The 17,045-nt window shown below is 43.1% G+C and overlaps 1 protein-coding gene across 2 annotated transcripts in view; it reads right to left on the reverse strand.

Annotated features, from left to right (window-relative positions):
• LOC110487899 (raftlin) overlaps positions 1-16,816 on the reverse strand; it is a 70,976-nt gene extending 54,160 nt beyond the window's left edge. For both annotated transcript variants that reach the window (XM_021559825.3, XM_021559819.3), the window contains exons 1-2: positions 16,103-16,816; positions 5,813-5,979 (exon numbers count right to left, since the gene is read on the reverse strand). In XM_021559825.3, coding sequence (XP_021415500.3) covers positions 5,813-5,957 — 145 coding nt within the window. In that variant the 5' untranslated portion in view covers positions 5,958-5,979; positions 16,103-16,816. The remainder of the gene's footprint in view (positions 1-5,812; positions 5,980-16,102) is intronic.
• Between the last annotated feature and the right edge of the window lie 229 nt (positions 16,817-17,045).

Genomic DNA, 17,045 nt, shown 5'->3' on the forward strand with positions numbered 1-17,045 from the left:
AAATAAGACAGGTTTATATCTGGGCTGCCAGTAAAACCTAATAATGAACAGACTATTTGCCTCCAAGAAGGAGAAGGGACATATTTGTATGTACACATATTTCACATAGCACCACAGAAGATAGACCCTTAGACACAGGAAACAGTATTTGCAGAATAAGAAGAATCCCCTCCTGTAGAATCAAGGCTAATCTCAAACATATTGCCTCAGACACAGGCTCAGATACAGGAGGTAGAGAGAGAGGGGGAGAGGAAGGAACTGTACAGAAATCTGCGTTTCCTGTTGATGAAAACGTTGTCAGCAGTTGCTCTTGTTTGAAGCCTAATGATTAAGAACCTGCTGAGTTTTACAATGTCAGACATTTTAATGCTGCTCCAACACATTTTCTTTTAAAAACAATAGGCTGGTATTTGACTGCTTGAGTGGTCCAAATCCATAGTAAGGAACATTCAGCACTACATAGTAGCATAGTAGCAATCATCTGTTGCTGTATGGACACCTGTAAACATATGCCTCCTGTATCGAGCAACCTCAAAGGGTATTTATATGTGACTTATTTACAGAATAGTTAAACATCCTACTTACAGTGTATGACATACACTGAGTGTACAAAACATTATGAACACCGGCTCTTTTCATGACATAGACTGACCAGGTGAATCCAGGTGAATGATATGATCCCTTAGTGATGTCATTTGTTAAATCCACCTCCATCAGTGTAGATTAATGGGAGGTGACAGGTTAAAGAAGGATTTTTAAGCCTTGAGAAAACTAAGACATGGATTGTGTATGTGCGCCATTCAGAGAGTGAATGGGCAAGACAAAATATTTAAGTGCCTATGAACGGGGTACGGTAGTAGGTGCTGCTGGGTTTTTCAAGCTCAATTTGTTTCCTGTGTGTATCAAGAATGGTCCACCTCCCAAAGGACATCCAGTCAACTTGACACAACTGTGGGATGCATTTGCATCAACATCGGCCAGCATCCCTGTGGAAGGCTTTCGACACCTTGTAGAGTCCATGCCCCAACGAATTGAGGCTATTCAGAGGGAAAAGGGGGGGGTGCAACGCAATATTAGGAAGGTGTTAATGTTTTGTACACTCAGTGTATTTGGTTACAAATGTAACCTAGTAGGAGCTGTCTGCTGTCCAAAGCCTTCTGTGGTTTATTGATTAAGTATGCTAATCCGACCAGTAACATCAGAGGTTTCCATCGCTATCACAACATCTACAGTTGAAGTCGGAAGTTTACATACACCTTAACCAAATAAATTTAAACTCAGTTTTTCACAATTCCTGACATTTAATCCTAGTACAAATTCCCTGTCAGTTAGGATCACCACTTTATTTTAAGAATGTGAAATGTCAGAATAATAGTAGAGAGAATGATTTATTTCAGCTTTAATTTCTTTCATCACATTCCCAGTGGGTCAGAAGTTTACATACACTCAATTAGTATTTGGTAGCATTGCCTTTAAATTGATTAACTTGGGTCAAATGTTTTGGGTAGCCTTCCACAAGCTTCCCACAATAAGTTGGGTGATTTTTGGCCCATTCCCCTGACAGAGCTGGTGTAACTGAGTCCGGTCTGTAGGCCTCCTTGCTCGCACATGCTTTTTCAGTTCTGCCAACAAATTTTCTATAGGTTTGAGGTCAGGGCTTTGTGATGGCCACTCCAATACCTTGACTTTGTTGTTCTCAAGCCATTTTTCTACAACTTTGGAAGTATGCTTGGGGTCATTGTTGATTTGGAAGACCCATGTGCGACCAAGCTTTAACTTCCTGACTGATGTCTGGAGATGTTGCTTTAATATATCCACATAATTTTCCTGCCTCATGATGCCATGTATTTTGTGAAGTGCACCACCAGTCCCTCCTGCAGCAAATCACCCCACAACATGATGCTGCTACCCCCGTGCTTCACGGTTGGGATGGCGTTCTTCGGCTTGCAAGCCTCCCCCTTTTTCCTCCAAACATAAAGATGGTCATTATGGCCAAGCAGTTCTATTTTTGTTTCATCAGACCAGAGGAGATTTCTCCAAAAAGTATGATCTTTGTCCTCATGTGCAGTTGCAAACCAAATTCTGGCTTTTTTATGGCAGTTTTGGAGCAGTGGCTTCTTCCTTGCTGAGCGGCCTTTCAGGTTATGTCAATATAGGACTTGTTTTACTGTGGATATAGATACTTTGTACCTGTTTCCTCCAGCATCTTCACAAGGTCCTTTGTTGTTGTTCTGGGATTGATTTGCACTTTTCGCACCAAAGTACGTTCATCTCTAGGAGACAGAGCACGTCTCTTTCCTGAGCGGTATGATGGCTGCGTGGTCCCATGGTGTTTATACTTGCGTATTATTGTTTGTACAGATGAACGTGGTACCTTCAGACGTTTGGAAATTGCTCCCAAGGATGAACCAATGTGGAGATGGAGGTCTTCTTCTTTCTGAGGTCTTGGCTGATTTATTTTGATTTCCCCATGATGTCAAGCAAAGAGGCACTGCGTTTGAAGGTAGGACTTGAAATACATCCAGAGGTACACCTCCAATTGACTCAAATTATGTCAATTAGCCTATCAGAAGCTTCTAATGCCATGACATCATTTTCTGTAATTTCTCAAGCTGTGTAAAGGCACAGTCAACTTAGTGTATGTAACTTCTGACCCACTGGGAATTGTGATACAGTGAATTATAAGTGAAATAATCTGTCTGTTCACAATTGTTGGAAAAAATGACTTGTGTCATACACAAAGTAGATGTCCTAACCGACTTGCAAAACTATAGTTTGTTAATAACAAGAAATTTGTGGAGTGGTTGAAAAAGCGAGTTTTAATGACTCCAACCTAAGCATATGTAAATTTCCGACTTCAACTGTACATTCACACTTTAAGGCAGATGTGCATCCTACATGGGGCGGCAGGTAGCCTAGTGGTTAGAGCTTTAGACTAGTAACAGGAAGGTTGCTAGATCAAATCCCCGAGCTGACAAGGTCAACATCTGTGGTTTTGCCCCTGAACAAGGCATTTAACCCACTGTTCCTAGGCTGTCATTGTAAATACAAATCTGTTCTTAACTGAATTGCCTAGTTAAATAAAACAGTGTGCATGTCTTGGAATATAAAATAGCCATAATCATTAGTAGTCCTACAGGCTCATTCATTTGTAATACCTCTAATGTTAGGATTAGGGGGTGTAAGGTCATGGGATCCTAGATCTGTGGTTGGGGTCAACATCTACCCTATGTGTGTCTTTTCTGTTTAGGTCATATCTACATTATAAACAACATGTTGAATGGAATCGAGCATGTGCCATGCAAACACTTCACCCATGCAATGAGAATATAATGTAAATCTAAAGTAAAACCTGATGACCGTGAATTCACTTCAATGTCATTCCCCGAGAACCGACCGCTGTTCAATTCTCCCTCTCGGAGTGGTGAACCGGGATAAATTCTGGCTCCCCGCATCCAGGGGCTAATCTCCACTCAGAACACACTACGGTGTTCTAAAATTCCACTGACCTCTCATTTCCGTGCTCCATATTCCCGCTTCCGATCAGAGCACAGGCGGAACGCCGCTGTTTCTACATGTCAGTCACACGGAGCGGTGAGGAAAGCTTATATTAACAAGAGGACTTCAGGCTCTGGGGGTTTTGCATATAAATAATGTGTCTGGAGCCAAGATGAAATCAAATGGTGTGTGTGTGCGTGTGTCTGTCAGCTGGATTTGATTTCAAGGACAAAATCTCTGTAGCTATATGCTGTCTACTGGAAACTAACATAAGTGTGTTTTCAATTTTTCATCCTCTTGACATTTTAAACATTTGAAATCACATTTTAGGAAATAAAATACGTGCCAGGCACTCCAAGAGCCTTTCTATGTGTGTACGGTGAGATGGTTTCGTTCCACACCGGTTAGCACAGCACTCAGTTTGTCCTTTCCCTATGGGGCCATGGTGTTAATATCAAATAATTCTTGCCTCTTTGTTTGAAAACCATTTTCTGAGGTAAATGAAAGGTAGCAGCATGGCTATGTTTGTGAATGTGAGTAATATACTTACATAAAACGTGGGGTTATAGCTTGCTAGCTAAGGCTGCCTGGTATTTACAGTGGCAGTTTATTAAAAGCTCATGACACATTGCTCTTCATACCTCGGTCCGGTCTTTATGTGGCTCAACATGGCCCCCTGTCATTTAGTCATTTAAGGGCGCTTTCACATATCCCCTTATGATCCGGATCCTGGAGCGTTTGGTACCCTGATCCGTGCTATAAAGCATGTGTGAAACGCAAACGAACCCTGGCTGAAATGAATCCTGGACCTGTGTGAGTAGCGGGACCAAGATCCAGGACCAGAGTACCAGATATCGTGACACAGCAGCACGAGTTGCGTGGAACTTTCTTTCCCAGTATTTTCAGGTCTTGTGAAAGCAAAACGTATTCTGTAGAATTGCTCCAGGAAACCGAACCAGGGTACCAAATTACATTTGTGAAAACACCCTAAAAGTAGCTGGCAGTACTATATAGTGCCTGTTTTAGAGATACATTGAGCTATGGACATGATTGGAAACAAATAAACTAGAACATTTGTAATCTTCCAATGTCCTAATTTCTTGCCTAAATTCTCCTAGATTTGATTAGTCGAAAATGTTTGGTTAGAGCTTGTTGCTGAGACCAAAGCACTTTCTAGAACAAGAAAGTATGAACCCGGATATACAGAGGCCACATTTACATTACAAAGGCCTTATACCCAAGTAATTGGAATAAACAGGCCAGTTAGTATATACAGCCATGAGTACGTATAGTGCACTTTAGTGATCATATGAAATGTTGTGTATTTTGTAGGAAACAGCACTAAGAGTTGCAGGAACTATGAAACTCCCTGTAGCCTAGTCACATGCCTGGTACAATATAATTACATACAGTAAGTTATCCCCCAACAGTTACCCTAAAAACTGCTTAGGTAATGTAAGGATTTTCAGACAGACCCAAACACTACAGGGACACAACTACACAGACTCAGTATAGTCCTAGGAGACATAAACAGGCACAGCTTTAAAAAAGAGCGAGGCAGAGAACTGAGAAAGAGCGAGCGAGCGAGAGACAGTCAAGACAGACCCAGTGGGGGTGGGGGGGAAGAGGAGAGAGAGAGAGAGATGCACACATACAGCCCCAGACACCCAGATGGTGTATCTTAGTGCCCATTCTCTCCCCGTCAGATTGACTAGCTAATGGAGTCTAATAAACTGTCACAGCCAACACACAGCACACTACATCTCCCAGCTTCTCCCGGCTCCAGAGGGCTGCATCTCCCACCATCACACCACCACTCACACTGTTTGAATTGTAACTTCTCATGGAGGGAAATAAAGTGATGGCTATATTTATCCCCAGCTTCCATAGGTCTCTGCTGCTCGCCCCATATACCCGCCCCTGAGCCATGAGCAGAGCAGGTCTCAGGAAGCAACACCCCAGCTTGCATCTCATCAACACCTCAAATTGCAACAAGAAACGCCTCTGTTGGCTGCGGGTGTGTGAGTAGGTGGGAGAAGGAGATGGAGTCTATTATGGTGGAGGAATGTATTTCCATCTAAGTGTGAGGCGGCGGGCAGCATGTTCTGTGGTTGGAGTGCATGTCAGTTTAATTTCTGGTACTGAACTTGAACAATATGATGGACAATATGATTGTTCAGCATATCTTTGGTGTGTAAAAAGAGAGTTGGAAAACATTATAATTTGGTATTCTTACTGTAACAGTGATTTAGTACGTTTTTCAAACGGCTTAGAAATAACCACTGAATTGTCTCTGAAACGTTGCATGTCTTACCGTCTTTCCCGACGAGGAAGTCGACGTACTGGTATGTGTAGGCTACGCCCACCTTGGTCTCCACCTGTGGTCTCTTCAGGGTGGAGTAGATCTTCCCTGGACTGCTCTCCTCTGATGGCTTCAGCTTCCTCAGTCCACAGCCCATTTCACCAGAGTGTGTGTGGACCCTACATAGGGAATAGATGGGGCAGAATGAGATTTGTGTGTGTGTGTGTGTGTGTGTGTGTGTGTGTGTGTGTGTGTGTGTGTGTGTGTGTGTGTGTGTGTGTGTGTGTGTGTGTGTGTGTGTGTGTGTGTGTGTGTGTGTGTGTGTGTGTGTAATAAGGTGGGTTCATATATCTGTCCTATTTCACACATGTACAAGTGTTTATTAATACACTTGTGAATTTGAAATTAGTTTTTTTGCATATCCTAAATCCCCTTGAGACACCCTTAAAGAGTGGAGTCACGGCCAGGGTCTGCCATCACCTTGTTGGCTCTGGGATTTAAACTAGCAACCTTTTGGTTACTAGCCCAACGCTCTAACTGCTAGGCTACCTGATGCTTGTGTGTGTGTGAAACTGGACACCAGTCCCAAAGCATAAGACATGTTCAATTTAGGGAGAGATGGATTAATCTCTCTATCACACACACCTACACACACACACACACATACCTCACGTATGGGGCCCCAAGGGAGTCTCAGAGGGAAAACCAATAAATAAAAACATGCTGGATAAGCGGCTCCAAATAAATAAATAAATAAGGCATAAATGAGCTTGATTTTTCATGGGTTCCGGAGCCCTCATTCCCTGGGGGACAAATTAACAGAGACAACCGTGAAAGACTATGGAAAGGGGCCTCTAAAGAGCCTGTGCACCGGGCGTCACCCAAATGGCTTGTGACAGCGGTGCTGCATCTCCATTGGCTCAGGCTGGCACAGGTAATATCCCATTGTGCTCTGCTGATTAAACCCGGGAGGGTGTGATGGGGGTTCCAGGGGGCGCCGGCCCCCCAGCTGATGAGGAACGCACTGTATTATGTTCCCCTCTAATTATACGCCGTTCCGGGCTCCGCCAGCGGACTAATCCAAGAGGCCGTGGCGGAGACAGGAGGATGGGGGGGGGGGACAGGAGCGAACCGGTGCTCTGTTAATGAGGTGAGCAGGAAGAATGAAAAGGTGAGAATCAATCAAGGGAAAAAGAGGAAATGGGTGGCTGGTTGGAGATTGTTCGCTAGAGAGACGAGTTAGGTAATGCATGGCAAGTAGAGTCTGGAGAGATAGGCCACTGTAATTAGACCCTGTTGAATAGAAGTGACGAGAAGAGGGAGATGACAGAGATTCAAAAGTATTGTCATGAGAGCCACTGTCTTCCACAACACCTACATAGATATCCGTGTTTGTATTATGAAATGAAATGTGTGTATCACCTATAATCTTTGTCTCTTTTTAATAAATGTCATACGTGTGCATAACATGTATAATTTATAACAATTACAGGCTTTCAAGTCAATACAAGCAGTGGCATACCACAGTTTTATTGACCATCTCATACTATTCTACACATTTTGCAATGAGGCTGAGAGAATTTAGCATTCTTTAAGCATATTTCCTGCTATTCTACACATTTTGCCATGGCTTTTGTCCTGCCTTGCAGTGGCTGCAGGGCGTTTAGTACACCAGTGAATACAAGGAATGCTTGCAGGATCTGATGTTTTGTATTTTTGTAAATATGCTTCAAAGAAGTTTTAAAATTGGTTTTTAAATGTTTAAAATAGAACTCGGCGAGTCATCTCCGGGAATTGTGTAATTTCTTCTCTGTGTCTAATAAACTGGGGCTCATGTCTCAGTTCCAAAATCAAGAGCACACATTTCAAATCCCCCAAAAACAGATCTTCCATTTCCCTAAAAGTGTTCAATTTCTCCAAAACAGCCCCCCAGGACTGAACTCTGAAGCAACTCGGCTCAATGACATCACCATTTTTCTGTCATCAAAGAAAACAGGCAAATACTACAGTAAAATATCCATAGTTTTTAATATTATCTCAGATGTGCTCTGTCTAAGTTCCAGTGAACTCCGGAGAGAGGCTCCGTAATGTAGTGTACAGGAAAGGCAGAAGAAGTCTGAACAAAAGAAGAGAGAAAAACAAAAGGCTGAACATTTTAGAAAAACGTAGGGGCTCTTATTCGTATAGCTCCTGGAGACCAACGGGGGGAGTGAGGCGGGGCCAGGGTATTTTTAGAGTTGACCGAAGAAGTGTGAGATGTTTATGATTTTCAGAGGGACTGTTTTCCCTCTCAAACGTCTCCTCGGAATCGAGGTGTTGTTCTGAGCATGCTCTGTCTGAGCTCTGCCTCTATGGGCCTGCTTTGGTTAATCTCCTCTGCTTTTCAGACTGACAGCGAGGGAGTTTGGGTTACACCAACAGTCCAAATAACGGCTCGATATTGTCAGAAAAACAGAAAGGCATTGATTCTTTGCTGAATTAGTAACGATCGGTTCACTGTTTCTTTCCTTCTTTTGTTTGGAGTTAATTGCATTTGAGGTTTTACTCGATAAGACTTTGTAAGGCAAGATGTTATAGAAGTCCAAAGGGTTTGTTGTAACTGGATGGGATGGATATACACTGAACAAAATAAACGCAACATACAAGAATTTAAATGATTTTACAGTTCATATAAAATAAATCAGTCAATTTAAATAAAAAAATTAGACCCTAAGCTGTGGATTTCACATGACTGGGAATACATATGCATCTGTTAGTCACAGATACCTTTAATAAACAAGGTAGGGGCGTGGATCAAAAAGCCAGTCAGTATCTGGTGTGACCACCATTTGCTTCATGCAACGCATCTCCTTCGCATTGAGTTAATCAGGATGTTGAGTGTGGTCTGTGGAGTGTTGTCCCACTCCTCTTCATTGACGGATATTGGCGGGAACTGGAACACGCTGTGGTAAACGTCGATCCAGAGCATCCCAAACATGCTCAATGGGTGACATGTCTGGTGAGTACGCAGGCCATGGAAGAACTGGGATGATGGCGGCAGATACATGGCACGACAATAGGCCTCAGGATCTTGTCACAGTACCTCTGTGCATTCAAATTGCAATCAATAAAATGCAATTGTGTTTGTTGTCCGCAGTTTATGCCTGCCCATACCATAACCCCACCGCCATCATGGGACACTCTGATCACAACGTTGACATCAGCAAACCGCTCGCCCACACCACGCCATACACATTGTCTGCCATCTGCCAGGTACACTTGAAACCGGGATTCATCAAGACAGAGTTTCCCACTGCAGTCAATTCAAGACCCTGATGAGGATGACGTGCATGCAGTTGAGCTTCCCTGAGATGGTTTCTGACAGTTTGAGCAGAAATTATTTGGTTATGAAAACCAACAGTTTCATCATCTGTCTGGGGCTGGTCTCAGACCATACATTGTTGGTTAAGGGCTTGTAAGTAAACATTGCACAGTAAGGTCTACACCTTCGGCGCATGTGACAAATAACATTTGATTTGATTTGAAGAAGTCGGATTTGGAGGTCCTGGGCTGGCGTGATTACACATGGTCTGCGGTTGTGACGGCGGTTGGACGTACTGCCAAATTCTATAAAACGACATTGCTTATGGTAGAAAAATCAACATGAAATTATCTGGCAACAGCTCTGGTAGAAGTTTCTGCAGTCAGCAAGCCAATTGCACACTCCCTCAAAACCTGAGACATGTGTGACATTGTGTTGTGTGACAAAACTGCACATTTTAGTGGCATTTTATTATTCCCAGCACAAGGTGCACCTGTGTCATGATCATGCTGTTTAATCAGCTTCTTGATATGCCACACCTGTCAAGTGGATGGATTATCTTGGCAAAGGAGAAATGCTCACTAACAGGGAAATAAGCTTTTTGTGCATATGAAACATTTCTGGGATATTTTATTTCAGCTCATGAAACATGGGACCAACACTTTACATGTTGCATTTCTATTTTTGTTCCGTGTAGAAAGTCATGTTTGTTAGCTATGAACCTGTTTGGAACGGAATATAACCGTCTTAATGGTGCTGGACCCTAGGAAGAGTAGATCCTTAATAAATATAGAATTCAATGGTTAAACATCTTTCATAACCTTCCAACGTCTCCACAGTTGCCTAGCACAGAATTTGTTATATCTGCATGGGAGTAAACTTAATACATGAGTTAATAATGTACGATGATTCTGTAAATATTTGGTTGGATCAGATATGGGCAACAATTTAACGAGTGATGATTCATTTATCTTTCCATAATGCTATCTAATCATAAAATAATTTGTCTTCTTGGAAGTGTCATGTAAAGACACAAATCCCTGAGAACAAAGCTCAACTTGTGAGGAAAATATCTATTTGGACTAGAAAGGATTAGAGAAGTGGTCAGCAACCGTTTGATCGGATTCTAAGTTGATCACCAAACATTTCAGTAAAAAACCCAACGATAAAGCCTTGTGTTCCTATTTTTTTAATTTGTTTTGCGCAGTTGCCGGTAGGTGCACAATGATTCAGCAGCCCTAGTGCCGGGAAGTCTGAAGGTAGAACTCTGCCTACCCGACATGCCCAGAGAGCAAATCAAGTGCACCTATAGGCCTTCCGCTGACCAATCAGATAGCTCAGATCAGTGTGGCTGCACAGCTTCCTCGAGCCATAGACTGTAAAAAGCCTCGCACACACAGCAAAGTTGCTACTCTGAGATTGGTACTCTTGAGATTTCAAAACTTTCAAAAGCCAAAAAATACAACATAGGGCTGCTGTTTTTATGAGTAAGTTCATGTTTATTCAGCACTGTCAAAACTTTGTTCAATACTTTTGTCATAAATGCGCGTTTTCCCTACTTCCACTCATGCTACAACCAGCACTGCAGCTGCAATGAATGAGTACAATGTTAGAAAAGTGTTACGATAAGCTTGTGTTGTTATTATTAGCGGCTTGTGTCGTTTTTAATAAGGAGGAATATTTCACTTTCTCTGGTCATAGGAATAACATGAATTTGTGTATGAGGCAAAAATAATGCAGTGTGACTTGAGTTTCGCCATCAGCTGGAAGACTGTGTCCCCTTTTCTCGGTGGAGGGAGGGAGAGCGGAGGTCGATGAGTCGGGTGAGAGGCAGCCTCAATGCTGCTCCTTCTCTCCCCTCAAACTGACCATCAGTCCAGTAATAAATACATTAAAAAATATAGAAACCAATTATTATGCTTACTTAGCTGTGGCTCACAAGTAATGCAACAAATGATCTACTACCAGTGTGATCATATACCTAATTTTAAATATAATTCCAAAAGGGTCTGAGAACAACATTGTCAGGGTAATTCAAGCATAGCCAATATGCAGTGACAATGTTTGGGTCCTATAGCCCACTGCACAAACCTCATTGCTACAGTACTGTTTTTAATTGGGTAATGTTACATAGGCTTACGTTATTTAAGTCATGTTAAAAAATCTGAGTGGTAGATCTAGGCTTGCATTTTGACTTAGAAAGTGATCTTGACTCAGAAAAGGTTGGTGACCGCTAGATTAGAGGAAGAGTTATCCATCTCCAAACTTAAAGGGCGGCTGAACTTCCTGATTTGGCCTTGTTTTTCGGCTTGGTCATTAAGAAATGCAGCGGACATGACAATCGAATAAACGTTTGACTCTCATCGATGCCACATAGGCAGGCTGTATTCAAAACTAAGAAGTTGCTTTTCAGGGGCAGACGCTCTTTAAAACACGGCCATCTCTTACATTGCCTCCGTCTCTACCCCGGACTTCTGCCTGTGTCTACCACAGTAACCCCGTTTACCCCGGGTTCTTAAATGTGACAAATAAAGCAGTTGTGCAAAAGGCACAGTTTCCTGGCAGCTGCTGTGTTGTCCACTCAGGGGGGAGAGTGCTCTCAGGGGCCCGGAGCAGGGCCATTCCCTGTTTGGACTTCCTCCCTCCTTCCTTCCTTGGCTTCTCACCTGGGCGGGACAGTGGACAAGGAGGATAGGAGCAAGGGGCCCGACAGAGGAAAAACAGAGGTGGGCTGGGATTTAGGTGGTGTTGGTGACCATACTACAACAACAAAAACAATTAGACCAGTTCTAATATTACATAGCTTGAAAGCCCTGTAGTTAAGATGAAAACAATGACCATAGCACAATCCCAAATACTGGGCCTTCTCTGAAAACTGAAAAGCTTTTTTGAAAACCCACAGCTAGACACAGTTTATTACATTCAATATAAATCTCCAAGGACAAGACATAATGACACACATAAAGAAAGAGCCTTGCTGAAAGATGAGGGGAGATAAGTGCTGGTAAAAACAGAGCGTAGTAAACAAGCGTCTGCTTGAGCCTCTCCAGTGCTTCAAGGCTGAGTGTCCTGGCTGGCCCGGTGGTTGGTTCGATCTGGTTCCAGCCAAGCCATCCCTCTATCGTCTCAAGGCCTGGGCACAGCCGGCTACATATGCTGCACCCAGACACACATGTACTGTAGGGAGCTATTGCCATGGGAACCAGCCCCTTTAGAACTACTTCCCCTCTCAGGGGAATAATAGACACCAATATCTCTATTTTCCTCTCTCCAAGGGCTAAGCTCTCGTCTCTCCCTTCTCTTTCTCTCACTGCCTGTAAGGTCTTCTCTCTAATTTCCTCCCAGTCTCTGTCTTTCAGGTCTGTATTTTGCATTTGCTTTGTTTGACAGTCATTATCTTGATAAAGTGTGTATAATCTCTTCACTCTGGGTTTTATAAAATACCCTGAACTCAAAGCATTTCTAAATCTATCATGCATAAACATTGCAATGGATGAGTCCGATCATGGCTAAAGTGAATGGCACACAGCAAGAATGGAAATAACATTGCGAAAGAGGAAAATCTGGTTAATAATATTATATTTTCCAAAACATAGGCACAGAGATTTCAAGGAATGACTCATTGTTTTCATGCAAACTTGCTGGAGGCGGGCCATTTTTTTTATTACAGCCAACTGAAGCTAAGTTTTGCTTTTCAGATACAGTATCGACAAGTCCTTGAACATTACTTGATCAATACTGCTGCAGTTCTTGACCACCCAGTCAATTTTCCTTCGAGAAATGCAGTATCAAAGGGAAGTTTTCTTCCTCGCTTAGCGACTACAAAACAAGTGAATACTGCATACCACCATGTTTTCCTTCCAGCAAAGGGATTTCTCTTAATATCCATTCTAAGTACTTTCAGGCTATGCCAAAGGCTTGAATAAATTGGTCTCTTCAAAAGCCCATCACTAAAGAAAGAAAAAGGTACAATCTTTGCCACAGATCATGTACCGAAGCATTTCAAAGGACATAGATGTGATGCTTATGCAAGAGTATAATCCATTTAGACTGTCATCGCTGTCAGGAGAAATGCAAAGAATTACCCGTCATCTTTCAGCAAGTAATCAGGCTAAGCTGTTTACCCAAAAGGCCTAAAATACGGTGGGTAGGTACTTGTAGGGAGGCAAATAGGGATAAATAGAGTATGTGTGGAATTGTGTGTGTGTGTGTGTGTAGAGTCTTTCAATATGGAAATATTATTTCAGTAATTCTCAGTTTTGGTTCTTGTTTAAAATATGTTTTATGGGAAGACAGAACTATGTTCAAGTACTATCCCAGCTAGCACAGTGAATCTGGGCCAATTCCGGCTGATAGTCGGGGCACTCGGCTTAGAGTCAGACACGACCGACGTCATGTGGCCCGAGTCTGGGCCGCCTTCGGCAGTATTACTTGTGGCTAGGATGTGGGTTTGAGCTCGGGCCGATTCCGTGTGAGTTTTCTGGCCCAAATGTATTACTTGGGCCTCAGACTGATTCCAGTGAGAGTTATCTGGCCCAAATATATTACTTGAGGCTTGGGCCGATTGGGGGCTACTCTCTGGCAGATGATTACACGGGCTGCTTTATATAATTAACATTTAATTATTTATTTTTCCATATTTTCTCATTGTGTCTGTGATCAAAAAATACAATGAACAATTAAATGAAATTCTTTAAGAGTCCTGTGTAGTATTTGAGTATTTTGATACTTTGTGCAAGGCAATTGATAAGCATTAAAATCTTTGTGGATGGAGCCTCCCGAGTGGCGCAGCAGTCTAAGACACTGCATCACAGTGCAAACTGCATTGCTACAGATGCTGGTTCGAGACCTGTGTCGGCTGCAACCGGGAGACCCATGAGGCGACGCACAATTGAGTTAGGGGAGGGTTTGGCCGGCCAGGATGTCCTTGTCCCATCGCGCTGTAGCGACTCCTGTGGTGGGCCAGGCACAGGCACGCTGAAACACAATTTTTTTGTGGATGGGTTGGTATAATTTGTATGTATAAAATGTATAATAGTAACATTTAAAATTACTAAATCGGGTAATTTTGTATACATGTATTTAAATTAGCATCAGGCCGCTTCTGGGGAGATTCTGGTAAGATGAATTCCGTTAAACGGAAACGGTTTAAAATCAAGCAAGACTTTCCCATTCTATTCAAATTCAACTCAGGACCAGATAAATCTCTACACCCTGGTCCAATGTCAGACATGTGGGAACTGGATTCAAATGGAAGTTTGAACGTCAACGCAGCTGGACGACAGAAGTCAATGTTCAGAAAATCTGTGACCATGATCAACTTTATGAAACACAAAATAGTGAGTTCCTACTATGTAGGCCTTATAGATTATATCAGGCGAGTATTCAATTTAACACCGTCATTATGTCATGAAACTGTTTCTGCTCCGGCTCCCTCGATTCACCTTTTGTCCCATCTATTATTCTCTGTTTCAAATGAGGCCTACAGCATGGAGCAGATACCACAATGACTTTCCCATTCAGGGCTGGCCAGTTATATTTGGGTTGTGGCTAGTCTGTGATGCAGTCATTTGGGGGTTCCTGGTGAAAAGTGTTTCCCTGTGTGTGTGTGTGTGTGTGTGTGTGTGTGTGTGTGTGTGTGTGTGTGTGTGTGTGTGTGTGTGTGCGTGCGTGCGTGCGTGCTAGCTCGTGACCCAGCAACAATATAGGGTTAACAGCCCAGCCCTCACAACCAACCAGCTGGAACTGATTAACAGTTCACTCAAACTCTCTCTCTTCCTCACTCACTCCCTAACGCTCTCTCTCATTTCTTCTCACTCTTCCTGTCTGTGTGCATTCCTCTCTCATGCCCTCTTCTCCTTTCTCCCAACCTCTTATCCCTTCTCACATCCTTCAACTCGTTCGCTCTACTTTGTCCCTCCCTCGCTCTTGCTTTCTCTCACACTGGCAAACACACTCACACTCTCTCTCTCTCTCTGCAGTAGAGCCTAAGGTTTAATACTGTATGTCAAGCACATCTTGAAATGCCATCAGGGTTCAGTGATTGGAGCTAGGTAGACATTTTTGGCATTCTCACCCCTCTGGTACCACACTTCTAGTTCTCTGCTGCCAATGACTGGAACGAATTGCAAGAATCACTGAAGCTGGAGTCTTATATCTCCCTCACTAACTTTAAGCATCAGCTGTCAGAGCAGTTTACCAATCATTGCACCTGTACACAGCCCATCTGTAAATAGCCCACCCACCTACCTCATCCCCATACTGTTATTATTTTTTGCTCCTTTGCACCCCAGTATCTCTTCTTGCACATTCATCTTCTGCACATCTATCACTCCAGTGTTAATGCTAAATTGTAATTATTTTGCCACTATGGCCTATTTAATGCCTTATCTCCCTAATCTTACTACATTTGCACACACTGTATAATGATTTTTAGATTGTGTTATTGACTGTACGTTTGTTTAACCCATGTGTAACTCTGTGTTGTTTGTGTTGCACTGTGTTGCTTTATCTTGGCCAGGTCGCAGTTGTAAATGAGAACTTGTTCTCAACTAGCCTACCTGGTTAAATAAAGGTGAACTAAAAAAATAAAAATACATGTTTTTTTTTATGTGACTTCAAACCGACCAGCTCATTGATCAACGCGATTACTGCTCTGAGCATAAGAAGGTGTTTATGTGTGTATGCGCGCGCACGTTTGGAGGAGTGTGGGTTGGTGATCAGGAGTTTCTTGTAAGGCATTGCACACAAGCCAAACTTGTGGCTTGCGGCATCCCTTGACTGATGCATTCATGCTCATTAATCTGCCTCTGAACGGTTGTTATGCTATAAACAACTAGAACACTAAGTTGTCTGTGACTTCTGTCCAAAGAGATGTACAGTCTGTCTTTATCAGTGTCTTTTCCTGTAGGCTACATGTTTCTTTTCTCAAGCCTTGAGAAATAAGGATGTAGACTAGTGGTAAACACATGCAAGTTAAAGTAGAAAAAAAAGGGAGTTACCTGATCAGAAGCTGTTGACTACAGGAGTTGGAAAGTTTACTGTTGAGATCAAGAGAACGCCACTGGAACGGCTCCCCGAACAAACACACACATTCTACTGACAGGAGAACAGCACCGCGCAACAGTCCACGCTCAGATCCTCTGCGATTCTTCACTCAGGTCCTGCAGATACAGCTCGAACAGAGGCTTTTGGGTCAAAGAGGGGAAAAAGACAGCAAGAAGACTAAAATCTGGATGGGATCAGTAGCTCTGCCAGCTTGTTCGATCCTCGCCAGAGGCTCACTAGCTAACGGTGCGCAGCAAACACTTTGAGCGCGTGCGTTTAGGTCATGCTCAAAGTATGCCTCGGCTATGTTCTGCAAGCTCAGGGAAACCACATCCTGTCACATATCTACCTCCTCTCTCTCTCTCTCTCTCTCTCTCTTCCTCTCTTGTGATTGTCTGAAGCGATGGAGCGCTCTGACCCAACCTCTGTTCGGCGCAGCCCCTCCACCCCTCTATCTTTCCCTCTCCCTCTCTTTCACTCACTCAAGGCTTCTCCGGGAGCCGCACCAGTTCCAGTCGACTGACTGAAGAATCCATCTGAGGATGAGGCTGGGGGAAAGAGGGCGGGCGAGAGGGAAGGGTGGGGGGATGCCAGAGAGAGAGAGAGAGGGCGAAATGAGGAGAGGTGAGGAAACAAGAAAGGGTGTACAAGGAGTAAAAGTGGAGAAAGAGCTGGGGAGACAGAAGGATGGAAAATAAAAATTGTAATTTCAAGGAGAGATATGATGTATTATACATACTAGTGTATTCCTTGAGAATTTGGTGGGGTTGACTATGGGTAGGGTACAGGGTGTGAGAATGTTTTGGTGGGTAAGTTGTTGTGTCAGCACTTCTGTGGTGACTATACATATTTAATACGATCCTGTCGAGGCCCCCTATAGCTGCATATTCATTATTC

Source organism: Oncorhynchus mykiss, chromosome 2 (assembly GCF_057628025.1).
Source record: "Oncorhynchus mykiss isolate SJ-2025 chromosome 2, ASM5762802v1, whole genome shotgun sequence".
NCBI lineage: Eukaryota > Metazoa > Chordata > Actinopteri > Salmoniformes > Salmonidae > Oncorhynchus > Oncorhynchus mykiss.